Raw genomic sequence first — 20,378 nt, forward strand, 5'->3', positions numbered from 1 at the left:
ACTGTTCACGGAAATGATATACTACTTCAAGGAGTAGTCATAAAATGTCAAAAACATAAGTGATTAGAGGAAGCCAAAAAATGGGATATCAAACAGTGATCAATCCTACAAGGAATACGAAATTAAGAGTTGGGCACACCGGTGGTGGGATCAGGTGCCAAGGAGGAGTAAGAATCCCCTTTCAACCGGTCATACCCGCCCTGAGACCTATATCTTGATCGAGTAACGGAGTAATCCGTAGTCAACACCAGTGTGCAAAGAACGAGGATCTGAAATAACTTATTTTAAAAGTTCTAAATTCAGAGAACCTCGGTCTTTCAAAGAACTTCATATATGTTATGAATCCTGTCAAAGAACTTCATGTATGTTATGAATTCTGTCGAAGATTATGCCAAATGATGGGCTAAATACGAAAACGAATTTGATACCTTGTCAGAATGGATTTAAAAAGTATAGGAGAAATATTAACTTCTCGTACTAGACATATTCAAAAACATACGTGCCAGAAGTGGTGTAAATCAAATGTGGATTCTAAAAAAAAAACCACACACACACAAAAAAAAAACTAAAGAACTTGTTGTAAACTTTTTTTATATATCATTCTTTATTTTCTTCTATTCTGTAATATTAACACAAGTGACATATGCATCAATCTTTAATTTACAGGGGGGAAATATGAGAGAGAGAGAATGAATATATCCAACTCAATGTAGTAAATATATAAACAGAAAGAAAGGTCAGAGAGAGAGAGAGAGAGAGAGAGAGAGAGAGAGAGAGAGAGAGAGAGAAGAGTTCAAGAGATGTAAAATGCATATCTTGTATCCTAGTTAGCGGCATGGGATTATATTGACAAATGTAAACGTCTTAACCGGAAATTCTGACTATAGTTATAGTCACAAAATCTTCACGTCGAAATATTTTTTTTGCGGAATATTGTCCGGAATATTGTCGCATTATTTAGCTACACCAAGAAATTGTCAATTTTTTCAATAATCTCATCAAATACATGTATGTCAAATTTCACTTTTTTGTCTCCAACAAGCCCATACACATGGCCATTAAAATACCTGCTGATTTAATTTTGGGGGTTTTCAGAAGGGTGTTGATCAGCTCACTGTTGTATTGAGTAACGTCGTCACTCAGGCGTGTAGTGCCATTTGACTTCTTTTTCTTATCCGATCGATGTTTCATTATTTTTGCTTTTATTGTATTGTTTTCCATATTCATTAGAATAGGACGATGGTAGCCATTCCTAGCCGGGATTCTATGAATAGCGAGTATATCTTCGTCTAGTATGTCCACCCCAGTGTTTTTCTTTATCAAAGATTGTGTAAGAGTTTTCAAATCTTCTCCCGGCATGTCCTTCACACCATGAATTTTTATATTTATTTTTTTCTGGAGTACTGTTCATTCCAGTTTGCTTTAGCGAGGGCTAATTTAGCCAGGATCTTGCACTGCTCATTTTCGTTGGAAATACATTGTATAAATTGTTAATTTCTGTTTTCTATGATTCGACAATTTCTATAAGTTCTTCATTTCTTTTCAATAAGCATTTTCTCCATTTCTTGCAACACATTTTTCACGATGGAGCTTTTAATACCTTTCAGGTCTTCGTTTTTCACCGTTTTGCTAACACTCGTCTTGAGAGATTTGAGCTCTGACAGAATAAGTTTTAGGTTTTCGTCAGGGCTGTGAAGTTTCTCTAAATTCGTGCCATTCTCGCTTATCTTTTCAGCAGAGTTAGTAGACTTACTGCCTTATCTAGTTTTCCTCTAGCAGACAGTCTAATACAACTTTGCAAGTGATTAAAAAATTTCCCCGTGCAGGTACTGTCTTCATGAATACTGATCACCACGGCACAAACACTTGCACACTGAAATGAAATACAAAATGTCTAGATACTAAATAATAAGAAAATAAGAGTGGCAACTTACTGCTTTTTATCTAACGGCGGTCGTTGTCCACTCCAAAATCTGAACATCATAAAACATTTTGTCAATATTACGGAGTCTTAATCTAAGCGTCCATCCAGCTCGGTGCCATTACCGGAAGTCACTTGTTGTAAACTTGAAATTGCAAACCTTTTCTCAAATCAACAACATCAAAACCTATGACTTTTCAACGCTTTATACGACCATTCCTCACGATAAATTAAAGACTAGAATTTCTGATATCATAGACAGTTGCTTCTTCAACAAAAATGGAAAAAGAAAATATTCGTATCTAGTGATCAGTCATCCAAAAAAATATTTTGATTCACCACTCTGATTCCACACACAACTACTCTGAAATTGAAATACAAAAAATAAAAATAAAAAAATGCTAGAGTTCCTCATTGACAATGCCTTCGTAATCTTTGGTGATCAGGTCTTCCAACAGTCTGTTGGAATTCCCATGGGCATAAATTGTGTTCCTTTGTTAGCTACTTGTTTTATATTCTTATAAAGCAGATTTTATTCAAAAGCTTCAACATGAAAAGAAAAAATCTCTTGCTTTGGCCTTTAACTCGACATTTAGATATACTGATGACTTTTTATCTATTAACAATAATCATTTTCATTCTTATGTCGATTCGATATATCCCTATGAAATCGAGATAAAAGACACTACAGAGCCCTCCACATCTGCTTCGTACTCTGATATTTTATTGAAAGTAGATAATACTAGATATTAACGGCAAACTAACAACTCACCTTTGTGACAAACGGGATGATTTCAGCTTTCTCCATCGTTAACTTCCCATATTCATGTAGCAATAATTCAATCATCACCTGCATATGGTGTTTATATCTCTCAACTGATTCGACACGCAATTGGTCTTTCTGCGTATGATCAGTTTTTCAGTTGAGGCAGGTTACTGACAAACAAGTTGAAAGTCAGTATTTCGCAAATTCTACAGTCGTTATACATGTATGTATAATGATCGAGTTTGCCAATACAACCTATCATTGGTTAAAATACTGTTACTGAGTGATGTACCTTTGGGAGGGGTGTACAGGGGTTTATGTATAGGATGTCCTTTGGGAGGGGTGTACAGGGGTTTATGTATAGGATGTCCTTTAGGAGGGGTGTACAGGGGTTTATGTATAGGGCGTCGCGTACTAATTTTGTGCGTTTGTTATCTTTCTTAGCTTGACTCATGACGGGCATAATTTCTTTTTCCTTTCTTCGATTTCGACAGGACCTCCGTGGCCGAGTGGTTAGAGCATTGCGCTCAAAATCACACAGCCGGCGCAGGTTCGAATCCCGCTCCCGCCGGTAAGTGAGAAAGTTTCTCAGTTTACTTTCGGAAAGTCGGTGGTCTCTTCCCAGGTACATTGTATCTGGGTTTTCTCTTCCACCAATAAAAACTGGGCGCCACCAAATAACTGAAAAATTGTTGACTGTGGCGAAAAACATCAATCAATCAATCAATCTTCGATTTCGAGAGGGAACTGCTTGTTGACCCAGATACGTTTTCGTGTAACCTCTTTCGAGCGTTGATCCGTATTCCAATAGTCTGTTGGAATTCCCATGGCCACGAATTGTGCTCCATTGTTAGCTGACCTGTTTTTATATTCCTATGAATTTATTCAAAAACTTCTGTATGAGAAGAAAACATATCTTACTGTGGCCTTCAATTCGACATTTAGATATATCGACGATGTTTTATCTATGAACAATAATATTTTTCATTAATATGTCGATTCGAAGTATTCCAGTGAACTAGAAATAAAAGACATCACAGAGTCGTTCACTTCTGCTTCATACTTAGATATTTTTATTGAAAGTAGTTATTAACAGCAAACTAACAACTCAACTTTATGACAAACGGGATGATTTCAGCTTCTCCATAGTCAACTTCCCATATCTATGTAGCAATTTTACCATTACCACCTGTATATGATGTTTATATCTCTCAAATGATTCGATATGGAAGAGCTTGGTCTGTGTATGGTGAGTTTTTAAATCGAGGCAGGCTACTGACAAACAAGTTGATGGTGCAGGGGTTCCAACAGTCTCGTTTAAAGTCAGCAGTTTGCAAATTCTATGGTCGTTACAACGATTTAGGTTGCCATTACAACCTATCATTGGGTCAAATGCTATCTGACGTGTTTCATACCAATTGCTAGATCGTTCTTGGCATACTGATTTTGACTACGGATAGTTCCGTTTACCTGATCAATATATGGGGCTCACGGCGGGTTTGACCCATCGACAGGGGATGCTTACTCCTCCTAGGCACCTGATTCCACCTCTGGTATATCCAGGGATTCGTGTTTGCCCTGTAGGAGTTATGAGATTGATCACTGTTCCTTATCTTCGCCTTTCACTACACTATTGATAAGATCTGAGGAAAAGTTCACCTAGGGGACAAAATTCGCTGCAAACGATTCTACTAATTGAAGTTTTCAAACTTGTATTCAATCCTTGTTTCATTGGTAATAAAATACATGTATGTTCAAATCAATACAGTGGTGAAAATACTTTGACCCGCATTTGTATGCTATTGAAGTGATGCGGGAATACTAGTAAGTAAAATCGAAATCAAATTTTAAAAAAACCAGTTTATATTTTAAAACTACATTGTATTTTAGAAAAATGATGTGTTTAAATCAACATGTCTCAGTCATCATTCAAAATTTAAATTACCGTGCGGTCTTTCTATAAAGAACCTAAAATATTTTCTTATATAAATGACGTTTACTTTATTGCAATAAACCACAAATAAGATTATTATGTAAGAAATACAAAAGGGAAGTTTACATGGGAACTTACTTTTGTCAAACAACTGTAGTGATTATCTGTGACGCGCGAACTCGCGAGCTTTACACGTGTCACAAGTAGAGTACTTTAGGTTACTCTAAAAATTATAGAATGACTATAAAATAAATAAAAACTATAGAATGACTATAAAATTAATAAAAACTATAGAATGACTATAGAATTAATAAGAACTATAGAATGAATATAAAATTAATAAGAGTATCGGTTACTCTAAAAACTATAGAATGACTATAAAATTAATAAGAGTATCGAGATAAGTATAGAATGACTATAAAATTAACAAGAGTATCGAGCTAAGTATATAATGGTGTAAATAAGATGAGACAATCATGTATATCCTAATTTTAAAAACCACAAGTGCCAAATTGAAGTGGGTGACCTCACACCAGCTATATTGCTGAGACACATCTAATTATATTCATACACTGATTATGAAACAGGGTTTGTAATTGCCTTTCTTCATGTTGAAATGGCATTATTCTGTTGGCGTTTTGATTTGCAGCAATAATGTCTTGAATATTGAGAAAATTAGAAGAGTTCTATGAATATTCATAGCAATGACATTATCAATTAGAATAGCTTCCATTTGGGATTTAATGATATGCAGTGTAACTGTAGAGAACAATGTTTCATAGTCCGTGTAATAATTTGAACTTCTTTAAAAACTGCTCAAAGTAGGCATGGGACGATAACGTGGCACTGACTTTGTCTGAGAATTGCTTAAGAGGGATATAGTTTGAAATGATTTAATAAATCAATCTGTTTGTAATAACATTGACACTGTCGTTCGTGGAAATTTAAACTCGACAATGAAGATTAAATTGGACGAAAGCAACAAGAATAGCATTATGTAGTTTGGGAGATTAACAGACTTCAAACAGACATTGTGATCATGAAAGCCCCCCTCCCACGATCTTTTAATCCGTTAATGGCCCCTGCTGTTGTATTTAAAAAAGAATTTCTTGAAATATTTATTCCCATGAACATTTTTAATCCTATATTGTGCTCCCTACCTACCCTCAAATGGTCACAACTTACCGTGGTACAAGGTCATAGATCATGGTATGAAATGTAAGATTCTGTATACAAAATATGAAACAGTCAAGGAGATGTTGTCTAGGTTTACATTTCTTAAAACTATGTCAAAATCCAAAGTCAAGATACCTTGGTACTAAAAGAACGGTTTTGTCACAATGAATGCATAATAAATGAAATATGAAGGATATATCGCTACCCATTCAAAAGTTATGAGCAAATTTCGGTAAAAAATTTAAAAATTTGTGTCAAACTCCAAGGTTAATATTAGTCACCTATCATGATATCAAATGTAGGGTATCAATATACCACATATGAAAACCCTATATGTACCTTAAATAGTCAGGGGGTATTGCGTGGGTTAGTTTTTCTTAAAGTAGGTCACACTCCGAGGTCAAGATCTCAAAGTTAAATTTTTCTACCAAACGAAAGGTCGTCACAAGGAATTCACACGAAATATGAAAACCCTATTACTCACCATTCAAAAGTCATAAGTTCCAAGGTTAAAGTTCAGACAAACAGAACAAAACCAATATGCCCCCTCCCACCTTAGATCGTGGGCATTAAAAATCTTTTAAAAATCCACATAATTAGGAATGCTTGCAGTTTGATATAATTTACTGTGGCCCTGATACTTTCGGAAAGAATTTTTATCAATCAATTTTCTATATATTCCAATATAAAAATTTGATATCCTCGTGTGGCCTCAACCTACCCCAGGGGTCCATGAATAGAATGAACTTGAATTTGCACTACCTGAAAATGTTACATATACATTTATGACTAATCTAGCTGCAGAACTGACTAGTAGGTATGTTTGGACACAAGTATAGTAGGAAAATATGTTAGGAATTTTTTTATATCAAATTTATGAGACAACAACACAGGAATACAACGACATCAGACCTCAACCGTGCGCAGCTTGTTTTGCGCTGTATACCGACGGTTTTTATAAGGGGTGGATCTGTAGCTCTCTGTTCCGTCACAAGGTTTCTCAAGATTGTTCCTATGTATCCCCATACAACACTTTGATACCCTATTGTGACACCACTCTACCCACCGAGGTTCATTATTTTAACAAACTTGAATCTACACTATATAAGGAAGCTTTCTGGCACAGTGGTTTTTGATAAGATTTTAAATGACATCACTTTATTTTTCAAGATTATCTCCCCTTTGAAGGGTATGAATCTTTATTTGAACAAACATGAATTCCCTCTACCCAAGAATGATTAATGTCAAGTTTGATTGAAATTGGTCCTTTGATTCTGGAGAAGATGAAATCGTGACAACTTTATAACGACGACAAGCAACTGAGAAATGATCAGAAAAGTTATGGCTCGGGTGAGTTAAAATGGGAAACTATCTACCTTAGAGCAATCGGAACTCCTCGAATGTCTCGCGCACTCGACATAGATCTCGGATGTAATACGGTGGCATCCATGAGTGAATTTGATGCATTGCCAATTGGCAATGCATCAAATTCACTCATGGATGCCACCGTATTACATCCGAGACCTATGTCGAGTGCGCGAGACATTCGAGGAGTTCCGATTGTACCTTAGAGCCCCGCTCGTACCCTGGTCACATCCAACGTAAAAATAGGCAATGCCTACTCCTTCATTTAACACTTAGCATTTAGAAATGAGAATCGTGGGTCTATCGGTTATTTGTCTGTTCTACGTCAACTCAAGAATTTTTCACTCATATTGAGACGTTACCAACTACAGGTGAATTATGACAAATGTAGATCTACGCTTAGTGGTCAGGGCCGCAGAAGTAAGGGTTCTTTATCGTGCCAACGCCTGTCGCGACACAGGACCTGTTTCTAAGGTCAGTCTAAGATTTTAAGCGGCCATGACACGAGCGTGGCTCGAAATCACGACCGCTTACGAAGCGAACGATCTACCACTGAGCTACCGTGACCGGTCTTTTGGATAATACCTCAAAACCAAAAGACTCGTGCCCCGACAGTTGACACGATAAGGACTCCCCACTCCTACGGCCCTGAGCTCCATACACAGGTCAATATCTGTAACATTCCAACATACGGTTGATGACGTGTATATCTGAGAGAAAAAATCTCGTAAAGCCATTAAAGCCATCAAACAATGAATATATAAAATGTCATCTCATACCAACTAAACTATCGTGTTAAATGATTATAAACTCCATTAAAGTCACTGAAATGACTATAGTCATCTGTTACTACTCCGGAAGATGCGTTGTGTTCACCCACTGTCTGGTAAACGTCATCCCGTGCCTCCGCGTAATGACTAACTTCATCATTGACAATAGTATTGTGCTCCAACGTAAAGTAGTTGCTTGGTGTATTTTGTTTGCAATTGGGTTGAGTATTTGTATTTGGTGATGCATTGTCGCGAGACCCCTGTCCCTTCTCCAGCACAAAATAGTTGTTGCTCACGGGAGTTGTTGATCTGTATACAGGTATTTCAGTGATCTGCGATTCTTCTATTGTAGAGTATTCATCTGTCCTTGCAGGAAACTGAATGGCAATGACAGATTTGATATTAACAGTTTACTTCAAAACTTCAGAACGACTAAGTTATGTGTACCTATTCTAGTAGAGATGAACACAAATTATCAAATGGTAAAATATTTTGATAATCTCATAAATTTGTTAAAACTCGAAGAAAGTTAATTTGAACGATCTTACACAATCCAAAAAAAAAAACCGTACCCGTTTGGTTAATATTACCTGTTGTTTTTCAGTTGAATTTAGTTTTCTATAAATAAAAGGCATTGCTTAGATGACATATCGTATTAACAAAAACATTGAATTGCAAAATAAGACAATTTCTTCATAAAAAGCCAAAGTTTTGTGGCTTTTACCTATATTACCTAATATGTCTGAGTAAAAATGCACCGACGCCAATAAGAGTAAACAAGCCCAACGAGACCAATAGGATGATAATGGTGAGACTGACAGTGCCATCTGGTGGTATATCGAGGATTGGTGTTGTTCTGTCAGTTGTTAATTCCGTCAATGAGGTAGTGGTCGTTTCAACTGAAGGTTTACTTCCTCCGTGGGAGTCTTCAATTAAGGGATTTATGAAAATATTTCAGAAACGAGGAAGATTGCATTATACAAAACTGTTCAACTTTCATTGAATATCAGGATCTACACTGTACAAGTATTGATGGAGGGCAGAGTATAACACGTCATCTACTATCAGAGAGTTTCATCTGGAGTTGTTTTTAAATATGTATAAAATGTTTGCTGATATGGGTCAAAAGCTGTATATATCAAATTCACACCTACCGAAGTTTCACAAAATTGAAAGCACAATGAAAATAACTGTATACTCTTCAGTGATTTTCGCATTACTAATTAATTGTATAATTATACTGTATGAAATTGTAAAATATCAATTATGGAGAACGTAGTAGACACAAACACATGAGGTCTAATTACATTACAATAGCTCCACTTCCTGTACCTCGATGTTTTCAAATAGTTTCTTTAATGATACCCCTTTATTGTGTACATTCCCTGACTGTAATCTCCAAAAACGTTCCATTCGTAAGATGAAATATAGTAAGCAAATTCTACAGAATGAACATACACAGGTAACATATGGTTTTGCTCTAGGAATGGAATTGACAGACATAGGAACATTTGGTTTTAATCTAGGAATTGACAGACACAGGTAAGAAAATGGTGAATGGTACACAAAGCACTTTATTCTAAGAATGGACGAACAAAGAGAAAAAAGAGTGAATGGTATAAAACAAAAACCTTTATATGTTCTAAGAATGGATAGACGCTGTAAAACAAGGAATGAATAGTAAAGTATCTGTTCTAAGAATGGACTGACACAGGTGATAAAGCGCTGAATGTTATGAAACAAAATATTTTTGTCAATCAAGCAAATGATTCTTAAAATATGAGACAATATATTACCATGTCCAGTTTAACCCTTGACCTTTGACCACCTGCCTTGAAAATCAATAGGGGTCATCTACTCTTTAAGATGTATGAGTGTACTAAGTTTGATGCCTGTGAAGCAAAGGATTCTCAAGATATTTTGCAGACAATATCTTCCTATGTCCAGTTTGACCTTTACCTTTGACCATGTGACCTCAGAATCAATAGGAGTAATTTTCTCCTGAAGATGTACCAGTTTACCAAGTTTGATGTCTGTCAAGCAAAGGGTTTTCAAGATATTGAGCGGGTAGAATATTCCTATGTCCAGTTTGACCCATGACCTTCGACCATGTGACCTCAAATTCAATAAGGTCATCTACTCCTCACAATGTATCAGTGTACCAAGTTTAATGTCAAGGAAATGTTTCTACAGATATTGAGCAGGCAGTATCTTCCTATGCTAAAAGTGGATTGACCCTTGACCTTTAAAACAAGAGGGGTCCTCTTCTACTCATAACCAACCCAGATACGAAATATCTTTACGATCAAGTGAATGGTTCTCAAGATATTGAGCGGACCGATAGATGCAAAGCAATATGCCCCTCTTCTTTGAAGGGGGCATACAAACTTAATGATATAGAACACAGCGTTTTGTTATAAGAGATAGACAGGCATTGATAAGAAAAGGGAAAATGACGAAGAACAAAGTATTTTAATCTAAGAATGGACGGACATGTATGAGAAATGGATGAATGATATAGAAGAAATGCGTTCTTTCTAAGAATAGGCATATGCAGGAAAGAAAGGGTAAAAATAACAAAACAGCGTTCAAACTCATAATTCTATGAAGATTACTAACCTAATTTTAGAAGGGGCGTTGTTGGGAAATATTTAAAACATTATGTAATCATGTAAAACTTATACGGTACCAATTTTGATGCACCAGATGCGCATTTCGACAAATAATGTCTCTTCAGTGATGCTCAACCGAAATGTTTGAAATAAATCAACCTTTACAAGACGTTGGGAGTTTTACATGAAAATGGTAAGAAAATCTCTACGCGCAAAATTGCTGTACATCAAGTTCAAGTTACCTAACACCACGTAGACTAGACCTCCACAACAGCTTTTGGTATAGAATGTACTCAATGATTCGTTTTTGTTGTAATATATTTGAATTTGGCGTTTTTTTTCCTCGATATTGTAACAGGAAGTCAGGCTTATATTTTTGACAGCCCTTATGTTTGGTGTAGATAGATATATCTGACGGCAGCACTTTGGAAAAGAGCATTCAACAGCTGCGTTTGGCGACATGATTTTATCTGAAATAGATTATACTGATATTAAAATCACTGTCACTCACTAATTACGAGCTTGTATTTTTGCAGAATTGTATTCTTAAGAAAGAAAAGTTACATCGTTTGTACTGCAAGGCATACTTGTATGCTTGTAGATCTATCAATCCTATCATCATAACATACAATGAATCTAAGAAGTCAAATGGAGCACTACTGGGAACACCCTCGCTACTGAAGGGTCCACGGTCTCCTGAAGGTTGTTCGGTCTACTGAAGGATTCACCGTCTACTGAAGGATGGTCGGTCTACTGAAGGGTTTACGGTCTACTGAAGGGTGTTCAGTCTACTGAAGGGTTCACGGTCTACTGAAGGGTTCACGGTCTACTGAAGAGTTCACGGTCTACTAAAGAATGTTCAGTCTACTGGAGGGTTCACGGTCTACTGAAGGGTGTTCAGTCTACTGGAGCTTTCACGGTCAACTGAAGAGTGTTTAGTCTACTGGAGGATTCACGGTCTACTGAGGGGTGTTTAGTCTACTGAACGGTTGATAGTTTATTGAAGGGTGCTTGGTCTACTCAATGGTGTTCGGTCTACTGAAGGGTGTTCTGTCTACTGAAGGGTATTCGGTCTACTGAAAGGTTCACGGTCTATTGAGGGGTGTTCAGACTACTGAAGGGTTCATGGTCTACTGAAGGGTGTTTAGTCTACTGAACGGTTGATAGTCCATTGAAGAGTGCTTGGTCTACTGAAGGGTGTTCGGTCTACTGAGGGGTGTTCGGTCTACTGAGGGGTTCATGGTGTACTGAACGGTGTTCGGACTAGTGAAGAGGTTTCGGTCTACTGAAGGGTTTTCTGTCTACTGAAGGGTTTTCAGTCTACTGAAAGTTTCACGGTCTACTGAGGGGTGTGAAGTCTACTGAAGGATGGTCGGTCTACTAAGGGGAGTTTGGTCTATTGAAGGGTGTTTGGTCTACTGAAGGATTCTCGTTCTACTAAAGTGTGTTCAGTCTACTGAAGGGTGTTTGGTCTACTGAAGGGTTTACGGTCTACTGAAGAGTTCTCAGTCTACTGAGGGGTGTTTGGTCTACTGAAGGGTATTTGGTCTACTGAAGGGAGCACGGTCCACTGAGGGATGTGCGGACTACTGAAGGGTTTTGGTCTACTGAAAGGTTCACGGTCTACTGAAGGGTTCAAGATCTACTGAAGGGTTCAATGTATACTGAAGGGTGTTCAGACTACTGAAGAGTTCACGGTCTACTGAAGGGTGTTCAGTCTACTGGAGGGTTCACGGTCTACTGAAGGGTGTTCAGTCTACTGGAGGGTTCACGGTCTACTGAAGGGTGTTCAGTCTACTGGAGGATTCACGGTCTACTGAGGGGTGTTTAATCTACTGAACGGTTGATAGTCTATTGAAGGGTGTTCGGTCTACTGAAGGGTGTTCGGTCTACTGAGGGGTGTTTGGTCTACTGAAGGGTATTCGGTCTACTGAAGGCTTCACGGTCTATTGAGGGGTGTTTAGACTACTGAAGGGTTCATGGTCTACTGAAGGGTGTTTAGTCTACTGAACGGTTGATAGTCCATTGAAGAGTGCTTGGTCTACTGAAGGGTGTTCGGTCTACTGAGGGGTGTTCGGTCTACTGAGGGGTTCATGGTCTACTGAACGGTGTTCGGAATAGTGAAGAGGTTTCGGTCTACTGAAGGGTTTTCGGTCTACTGAAGGGTTTTCAGTCTACTGAAAGTTTCACGGTCTACTGAGGGGTGTGAAGTCTACTGAAGGATGGTCGCTCTACTAAGGGGAGTTTGGTCTACTGAAGGGTTCTCGTTCTACTAAAGTGTGTTCAGTCTACTGAAGGGTGTTTGGTCTACTGAAGGGTTTACGGTCTACTGAAGAGTTCTCAGTCTACTGAAGGGTGTTTGGTCTACTGAAGGGTATTTGGTCTACTGAAGGGATCACGGTCCACTGAGGGATGTGCGGACTACTGAAGGGTTTTCGGTCTACTGAAAGGTTCACGGTCTACTGAAGGGTTCAAGGTCTACTGAAGGGTTCAAGATCTACTGAAGGGTTCAAGGTATACTGAAGGGTGTTCAGACTACTGAAGAGTTCACGGTCTACTGAAGGGTGTTCAGTCTACTGGAGGGTTCACGGTCTACTGAAGGGTATTCAGTCTACTGGAGGATTCACGGTCTACTGAGGGGTGTTTAGTCTACTGAACAGTTGATAGTCTATTGAAGGGTGCTTGGTCTACAGAAGGGTGTTTGGTCTACTGAGGGGTGTTTGGTCTACTGAGGGGTTCATGGTCTACTGAACGGTGTTCGGACTAGTGAAGAGGTTTCGGTCTACTGAAGGGTTTTCGGTCTACTGAAAGTTTCACGGTCTACTGAAGGGTGTGAAGTCTACTGAAGGATGGTCGGTCTACTAAGGGGAGTTTGGTCTATTGAAGGGTGTTCGGTCTACTGAAGGGTTCTCGTTCTACTAAAGTGTGTTCAGTCTACTGAAGGGTTTATGGTCTACTGAAGGGTTCAAGGTCTACTGAAGGGTTCAAGATCTACTGAAGGGTTCAAGGTATACTGACGGGTGTTCAGACTACTGAAGAGTTCACGGTCTACTGAAGGGTGTTCAGTCTACTGGAGGGTTCACGGTCTACTGAAGAGTTCTCAGTCTATTGAGGGGTGTTTGATCTACTGAAGGGTATTCGGTCTACTGAAGGGATCACGGTCCACTGAGGGATGTACGGACTACTGAAGGGTTTTCGGTCTACTGAAAGGTTCACGGTCTACTGAAGGGTTTTCGGTCTACTGAAGGGTTCAAGATCTACTGAAGGGTTCAAGGTATACTGAAGGTGTTCAGACTACTGAATAGTTCACGGTCTACTGAAGGGTGTTCAGTCTACTGGAGGATTCACGGTCTACTGAGGGATGTTTAGTCTACTGAACAGTTAATAGTCTATTGAAGGTGCTTGGTCTACAGAAGAGTGTTCGGTCTACTGAGGGGTGTTTGGTCTACTGAAGGGTATTCGGTCTACTGAAGGCTTCACGGTCTATTGAAGGGTGTTCAGACTACTGAAGGGTTCATGGTCTACTGAAGGGTTTTAGGTCTACTGAACGGTTGATAGTTCATTGAAGAGTGCTTTGTCTACTGAAGGCTTCACGGTCTATTGAGGGGTGTTCAGACTACTGAAGGGTTCATGGTCTACTGAGGGGTGTTCAGACTACTGAAGGGTTCATGGTCTACTGAGGGGTTCATAATCTGCTGAACGGTGTTCGGACTAGTGAAGAGGTTTCGGTCTACTGAAGGGTTTTCGGTCTACTGAAGGGTTTTCAGTCTACTGAAAGTTTCACGGTCTACTGAAGGATGTGAAGTCTACTGAAGGATGGTCGGTCTACTAAGGGGAGTTTGGTCTATTGAAGGGTGTTCGGTCTACTGAAGGGTTCTCGTTCTACTAAAGTGTGTTCAGTCTACTGAAGGGTTTATGGTCTACTGAAGGGTTCAAGGTCTACTGAAGGGTTCAAGATCTACTGAAGGGTTCAAGGTATACTGAAGGGTGTTCAGACTACTGAAGAGTTCACGGTCTACTGAAGGGTGTTCAGTCTACTGGAGGGTTCACGTTCACGGTCTACTGAAGAGTTCTCAGTCTACTGAGGGGTGTTTGATCTACTGAAGGGTATTCGGTCTACTGAAGGGATCACGATCCACTGAGGGATGTACGGACTACTGAAGGGTTTTCGGTCTACTGAAAGGTTCACGGTCTACTGAAGGGTTCAAGGTCTACTGAAGGGTTCAAGATCTACTGAAGGGTTCAAGGTATACTGAAGGGTGTTCAGACTACTGAAGAGTTCACGGTCTACTGAAGGGTGTTCAGTCTACTGGAGAGTTCACGGTCTACTGAAGGGTGTTTAGTCTACTGAACGGTTGATAGTTCATTGAAGGGTGCTTGGTCTACTGAAGGGTGTTCGGTCTACTGAGGGGCGTTCGGTTTCCTGAAGGGTGTTCATACTACCGAAGGGTTCATAGTCTGCTGAAGGGTGTTCGGTCTACTGAAGAGGTTTCGGTCTACTGAAGGGTTTTAGGTCTACTGAAGGGTTCTTTGTGTACTGAAGGGTGTGATGTCTACTGAAAGATGTTCGGTCTACTGAGGGTTGTTTGGTCTATTGAAGGATATTCGGTCTACTGAAGGGATCACGGTCGACTGAGGGATGTGCGGACTACTGAAGGGTTTTCGGTCTACTGAAAGGTTCACGGTCTACTGAAGGGTTCAAGGTCTACTGAAGGGTTCAAGATCTACTGAAGGGTTCAAGGTATACTGAAGGGTGTTCAGACTGCTGAAGAGTTCACGGTCTACTGAAGGGTGTTCAGTCTACTGGAGGGTTCACGGTCTACTGAAGGGTGTTCAGTCTACTGGAGGATTCACGGTCTACTGAGGGGTGCTTAGTCTACTGAACGGTTGATAGTCTATTAAAGGGTGCTTGGTCTACTGAAGGGTGTTCGGTCTACCGAGGGGCGTTCGGTTTACTGAAGGGTGTTCATACTACTGAAGGGTTCATAGTCTACTGAAGGGTGTTCGGTCTACTGAAGAGGTTTCGGTCTACTGAAAGGTTTTCGGTCTACTGAAGGGTTCTTTGTGTACTGAAGGGTGTGAAGTCTACTGAAAGATGTTCAGTCTACTGAGGGTTGTTTGGTCTATTGAAGGGTATTCGGTCTACTGAAGGGTTCACAGTCTACTGAAGGGTGTTTGGTCTACTGAAGGGTGTACTGTCTACTGAATGGTGTTCGGTCTACTGAAGTGTTTTCGGTTTACTGAAGGGTGGTCAGTCTACTGAGGGGTGTTTGGTCTGCTCCGTTGACTATAAACCCTTGTCCGATATGTCTTCCAAATAAACGGTAATGCGTTGCGCCACCTTTACGGTTATGCAAAAGAAACGGTCACTGATAAAAGAAATTTAGCGAATAAAATTACGACTTATGTACGCACTTCAGGAGAATGATAAAACAAAGAGAATGTACAGTGATCAATCTTATAATTCTTATTAAAAAATACAACATTAAGGGTAGCGCAAGTACGGACCCCTGGACACACCATAGGTGGGATCAGGTGCCTAGCAGGAGTAAACCTCCCCTGTTGAGCGGTCACACCCGCCGTGAGCCCTATATCTTGATCGCGTAAACGGAGTAATCCATAGTCAAAATCAGCATGTAAAGAACGGCCTAGCAATATTGGTATGAAACACGTCAGACAGCATTTGACCCAGTGATATATAGTATAAAAAGTGAAGATAACGAACAGTGATCAATCTTGTAGCTCCTATAAGCAATACAAACAAAGTAGTATATTTCTTTATTTGTTCATTCATGATATACTACGACTTTGGTGAATAGTTATTTACATTTGTATGCGTAAAACGTATAACTAGGAGAACCCTTTGGGGGAATGTCTCTCCAGAATCAAAGAACTTCACAGCAGTACTTGCATTAACAGCAACAGTAAGTCCCATTATTGGAGTCAAGATTATGAGAAACCTCTGTTTTAAGGGAAGTCATGCGTCAGAGTTTAAAGGTCCAGGCAGAGAAAAGATCTTCTGCAAGAAAAGTTGAGAACAATTCTGAAGTGGGTTTTATTTTTGGTTTATTTTCAATGGCTTAAAATCAGAATGTGTAAGTTTTCCCAAACATCTGATTATCTGCAACACAATTAAGGAGTGTTCTTTTATGTACAGTACCCTGGTCCGAGACTCCTGTCATACTCTACCTTTAGTAAATGTGTACCATAGTAAAGCTCCTGATGACGTGAATATGTCTATTAGAAAAGACATGCAAGCAGAAACTGGAAATATATCTATGATAGTGAATACAGATTCTGCAGAAATTGGGATAAATTTCAGAGATTTACAGAACAATCCCCCCCCCCCCCCCCAGCATGAAATAGATACTAGCTTTATCAAACCATTGAGGCGTGTCGGAAGAGACGGGGAACCTTCTCCAGAACTTATTTTATATAAAATACACAAACGTCGGATAAGGAATCTAAATCATGAAATGATGAAGCTTGAAATTTTCGGTTCAGGATATCGAAGAATGATAATTGCAAAATGTTAATTCAACTATAAGAAATGAAACTTACTGATCAGAATTGCTGCGAAAATGAAACTAAATGCAAACGTATTGTCAATGATTTTGTATACATCCGATCCTATGCATGGAGGAAGCATCTGTTATTGATGAGTCAGAGATACTTGTGACTGAAGCCTAGTTTACATTTGGCCTGCAATGCTCAAAATTCGCCTAACCCATTCCATGCAGGAATCAGACAGCATATACAAAGATTCTATATGAAAACTTCCTTCTTCATTACAACTCTTTTTTTTTTTTTTGTGAACAAGGACGGGATTTTGAATCAAAAGTAACCAAAGGAATCTGTAAGATGCTGGAAATTCAGAAAACCAGAATAGCACCTTATTACCAAATGGGAAACAGCTCTGCTGAAAGTTCAATCAATATTCAATCAAGCTCTGATTAGAATGCTGTCGACATTAGTAATTGAACAAAAATCTAACTGGAAGTCATACATTACACTACTTTTTCAAGCCTACACGGCAACTAATAATGATGTCACAGGACCGACTATACACAATCTTATGTTTGGCTCGACTGTCAATTGATGTAGTCTTTCTTCACTGGATGGAAGATCCCAATGCTTATGTTGCAAAGCGTATGGAACGGATGGTGTCTGTCTTTTCAGTTGCATCCTCAGTAGCCAAACGGATTACCACCAAGAATAAAACCAGTTGGTTGATTGACTGTTTTACGTCCCGTCCAGAATTTTTCACTCATATTGAGATGTCACCAGTTGTGTGGGAAATACCACAAATTTAGACCTACATGTATGTTAAACGCTTGCAGCCATAGCAGTGGGTGGTATTTAATGTGGCAACACCTGCCACAACACGCGACCTCCTATTTTAAATCTAAATGACGAACGTTTGGCGAAGAAGAAATCCCTACCGTTTACCAATGTTTACGTCTTCGGTTTGACGAGACCATGGTACGAGCGAGAATCGAACTCATGACCTCCGGGTTACGAAGCGAACGCTCTACCACTGAGCTACCGCGACCGGTCCAATCGGGTTTCAGAATTTCCATCTTGGACCCAATTTGGAGCCGAATATCATTTCTCTTCTACAAGAGACCCATGGACAGATATTCAAGATATTTCACCATTTATACAAGGTGGTGTTGGGTATAACCCCGGGGACATTTATTACTTAGTGAATCTTTGTAACAGCAAGTTACCTTGTGACTATCTTATGACGGCATCCTGTTTATATTGTATAAATATATAATATGCAAATATTAAAACATGCAACTCAGTTACAAGCAAGTCTGGTCAATATCAATTTTCTTCAGAGATATCTAAAGATGTTTATTTGTCTAGTGTTTATTTCGTCTAGTGTATTGTAATATTGTTTTTACAGGTAGAACGTTGAATATACCCGTAACGGCACGGTCCGTTATCTACATTGTACGTGCTTAGCTAAATTCAACTCGTATTTTATAACGTATAAAAATGTTCCGGTATAAAAATGTATGCCAATGAGGCTGTTCATGAACTCCTAGCAACGTTCATTGATGATAATTAACTATCACCTAATTATTCAATGAAATACACATCTCCCATTATTATATATATGATTTCTCATTCTTCTTAGAATGTCCACTGAAAACTTTAAAATAACGTTCAAAACAAGATTTAAGAAACTATGAACCAGTGATAGTAACATGCACTCAATACAGAAAACCCGAAATTACATTGAGGTTTACGTAGCGTAACATACCTACCTGACAATATTACGAGCTGTGATGAGATGACGTCCTATGGTATCCCTAGTCAGTTCAATTAAGATCGTCAGTGATATATAATGTTTTCTAAATGAGTCAAGTAAATTACGAGTTAGGACGTGTGACTTAATCATATCCCCGATGTCAATCTACTTGTCCTCTACCGCTAAAGTCCTAAATATAAAAACAAATGTGACTAATCCACATATTCTTTCTTCAAAACATGTTATGAATTGGCTGACTTTAATCGAAAGAACGTCCATTTTCATGTAGGGACGTTACTTAATTTTGGAAACCATAATTGATAAATTAATACTGATGTATATGAAAATTAAAGATTAAGATGATGCAAAAATGTCACAACCGATCCACACGCTTTCAAATAACATTTGTACAAGGGTCCGTGTTTGTTTTTATTCTTTATAGGATTTATGAGATTCAGAATATTGGATATTTACAAACAAAACTTAATGTCATCTCTTTCAAATTCACCAAAAAGTGTTTTTTATCAACATCTAAAAGATAACTTTTGTTTACAATCATATCTCAAAAGACCAATCAACTTAAAAGAGAAAAAAATTATCATTAAATTCAGAACGTCTTCACATTCTTTGAATATTCAAAAAGGCAGGCAGAATAATGTTTAAAGGACTGCGAGGCTTTGTAAATTATGTGATTATAATGATATAGAAGATGAGTTTCATTTCATCCTGAAATGTCCATTTTACAAAGATTTGAGAAAGAAATATATTAAGAGTTTTTATCACACAAAACCAAGTGTCTTTAAATTAATTAAGCTCCTTAATGTAGAAAATACTAAAGAACTCAATAATTTGGGGAAATTCTTAATTCAAGCTGTGAAAATATGAAGTTTAGCATTGTAAATCAATAATGTAATTATAGTATTTTTCTAATAACATATGCATCTCATAAAGCGATTACTATGGAAAGCCGTAGAGTACCCCCACATTATTATTATTTTTCCCTATATAAAATACCAAAATTATAATCTCTTCCAAAAATAAAAATTTCCCCCTATTTGCCGATATTATTATTATATCGCAGCGATAATAATAATCTGTCCCGAATCTCAGACACCAAATTATAATTTCCATATTTGGGGATGAAATTATAATTTGGTGTCTGAGATTCGGGACAGATTATTATTATCGCTGCGATATAATAATAATATCGGCAAATAGGGGGAAATTTTTATTTTTGGAAGAGATTATAATTTTGGTATTTTATATAGGGAAAAATAATAATAATGTGGGGGTACCCTACGGCTTTCCATAGCTTTCCATACCCAAAAGAAAAATATTCTTTATTTATGACATTATTATAATTATAAATACTGCCTCAATAATTATAAAAACTGACCCGATTTAAAGTCACACATTATCTTTATAAATATAATCTTTCCACCACAATAATAATTACTGAACATCGCCAACAATAATTATCTTTTTTATTTGAACGCTACAGAATATAATCTGTACTGACAATAATAATTCTGGACCAGCCAAAAAGACAAGATTATTATTTGGACGCTTGAAACA

At 38.3% G+C, this 20,378-nt stretch overlaps 1 protein-coding gene across 1 annotated transcript; it reads right to left on the reverse strand.

Moving 5' to 3' along the window:
- Positions 1-4,527: 4,527 nt before the first annotated feature.
- Positions 4,528-19,082, reverse strand: LOC130048275 (uncharacterized). The gene is made up of 5 exons (XM_056144827.1): positions 19,062-19,082; positions 18,820-18,853; positions 8,665-8,857; positions 8,522-8,549; positions 4,528-8,308 (listed from the first exon to the last, which is right to left on the reverse strand). The coding sequence occupies exons 1-5, from the start codon at positions 19,080-19,082 to the stop codon at positions 7,949-7,951; spliced, it is 636 nt and encodes a 211-aa protein (XP_056000802.1). The 3' UTR covers positions 4,528-7,948.
- Between the last annotated feature and the right edge of the window lie 1,296 nt (positions 19,083-20,378).

This window comes from Ostrea edulis, chromosome 1 (assembly GCF_947568905.1).
Source record: "Ostrea edulis chromosome 1, xbOstEdul1.1, whole genome shotgun sequence".
Classification (NCBI taxonomy): domain Eukaryota; kingdom Metazoa; phylum Mollusca; class Bivalvia; order Ostreida; family Ostreidae; genus Ostrea; species Ostrea edulis.

Bases quoted from the DNA above. Each gene is read 5' to 3' on its own strand.
- LOC130048275 (XM_056144827.1), bottom strand. From the start codon at position 19,082: ATGGACGTTCTTTCGATTAAA. The intron at 8,550-8,664 runs GTAATATAGGTA...TTTTATTTATAG, and splicing joins TTTTTACTCAGACATATTAG to AAAACTAAATTCAACTGAAA. The intron at 8,309-8,521 runs GTAATATTAACC...ATTGCCATTCAG, and splicing joins ATTCAACTGAAAAACAACAG to TTTCCTGCAAGGACAGATGA.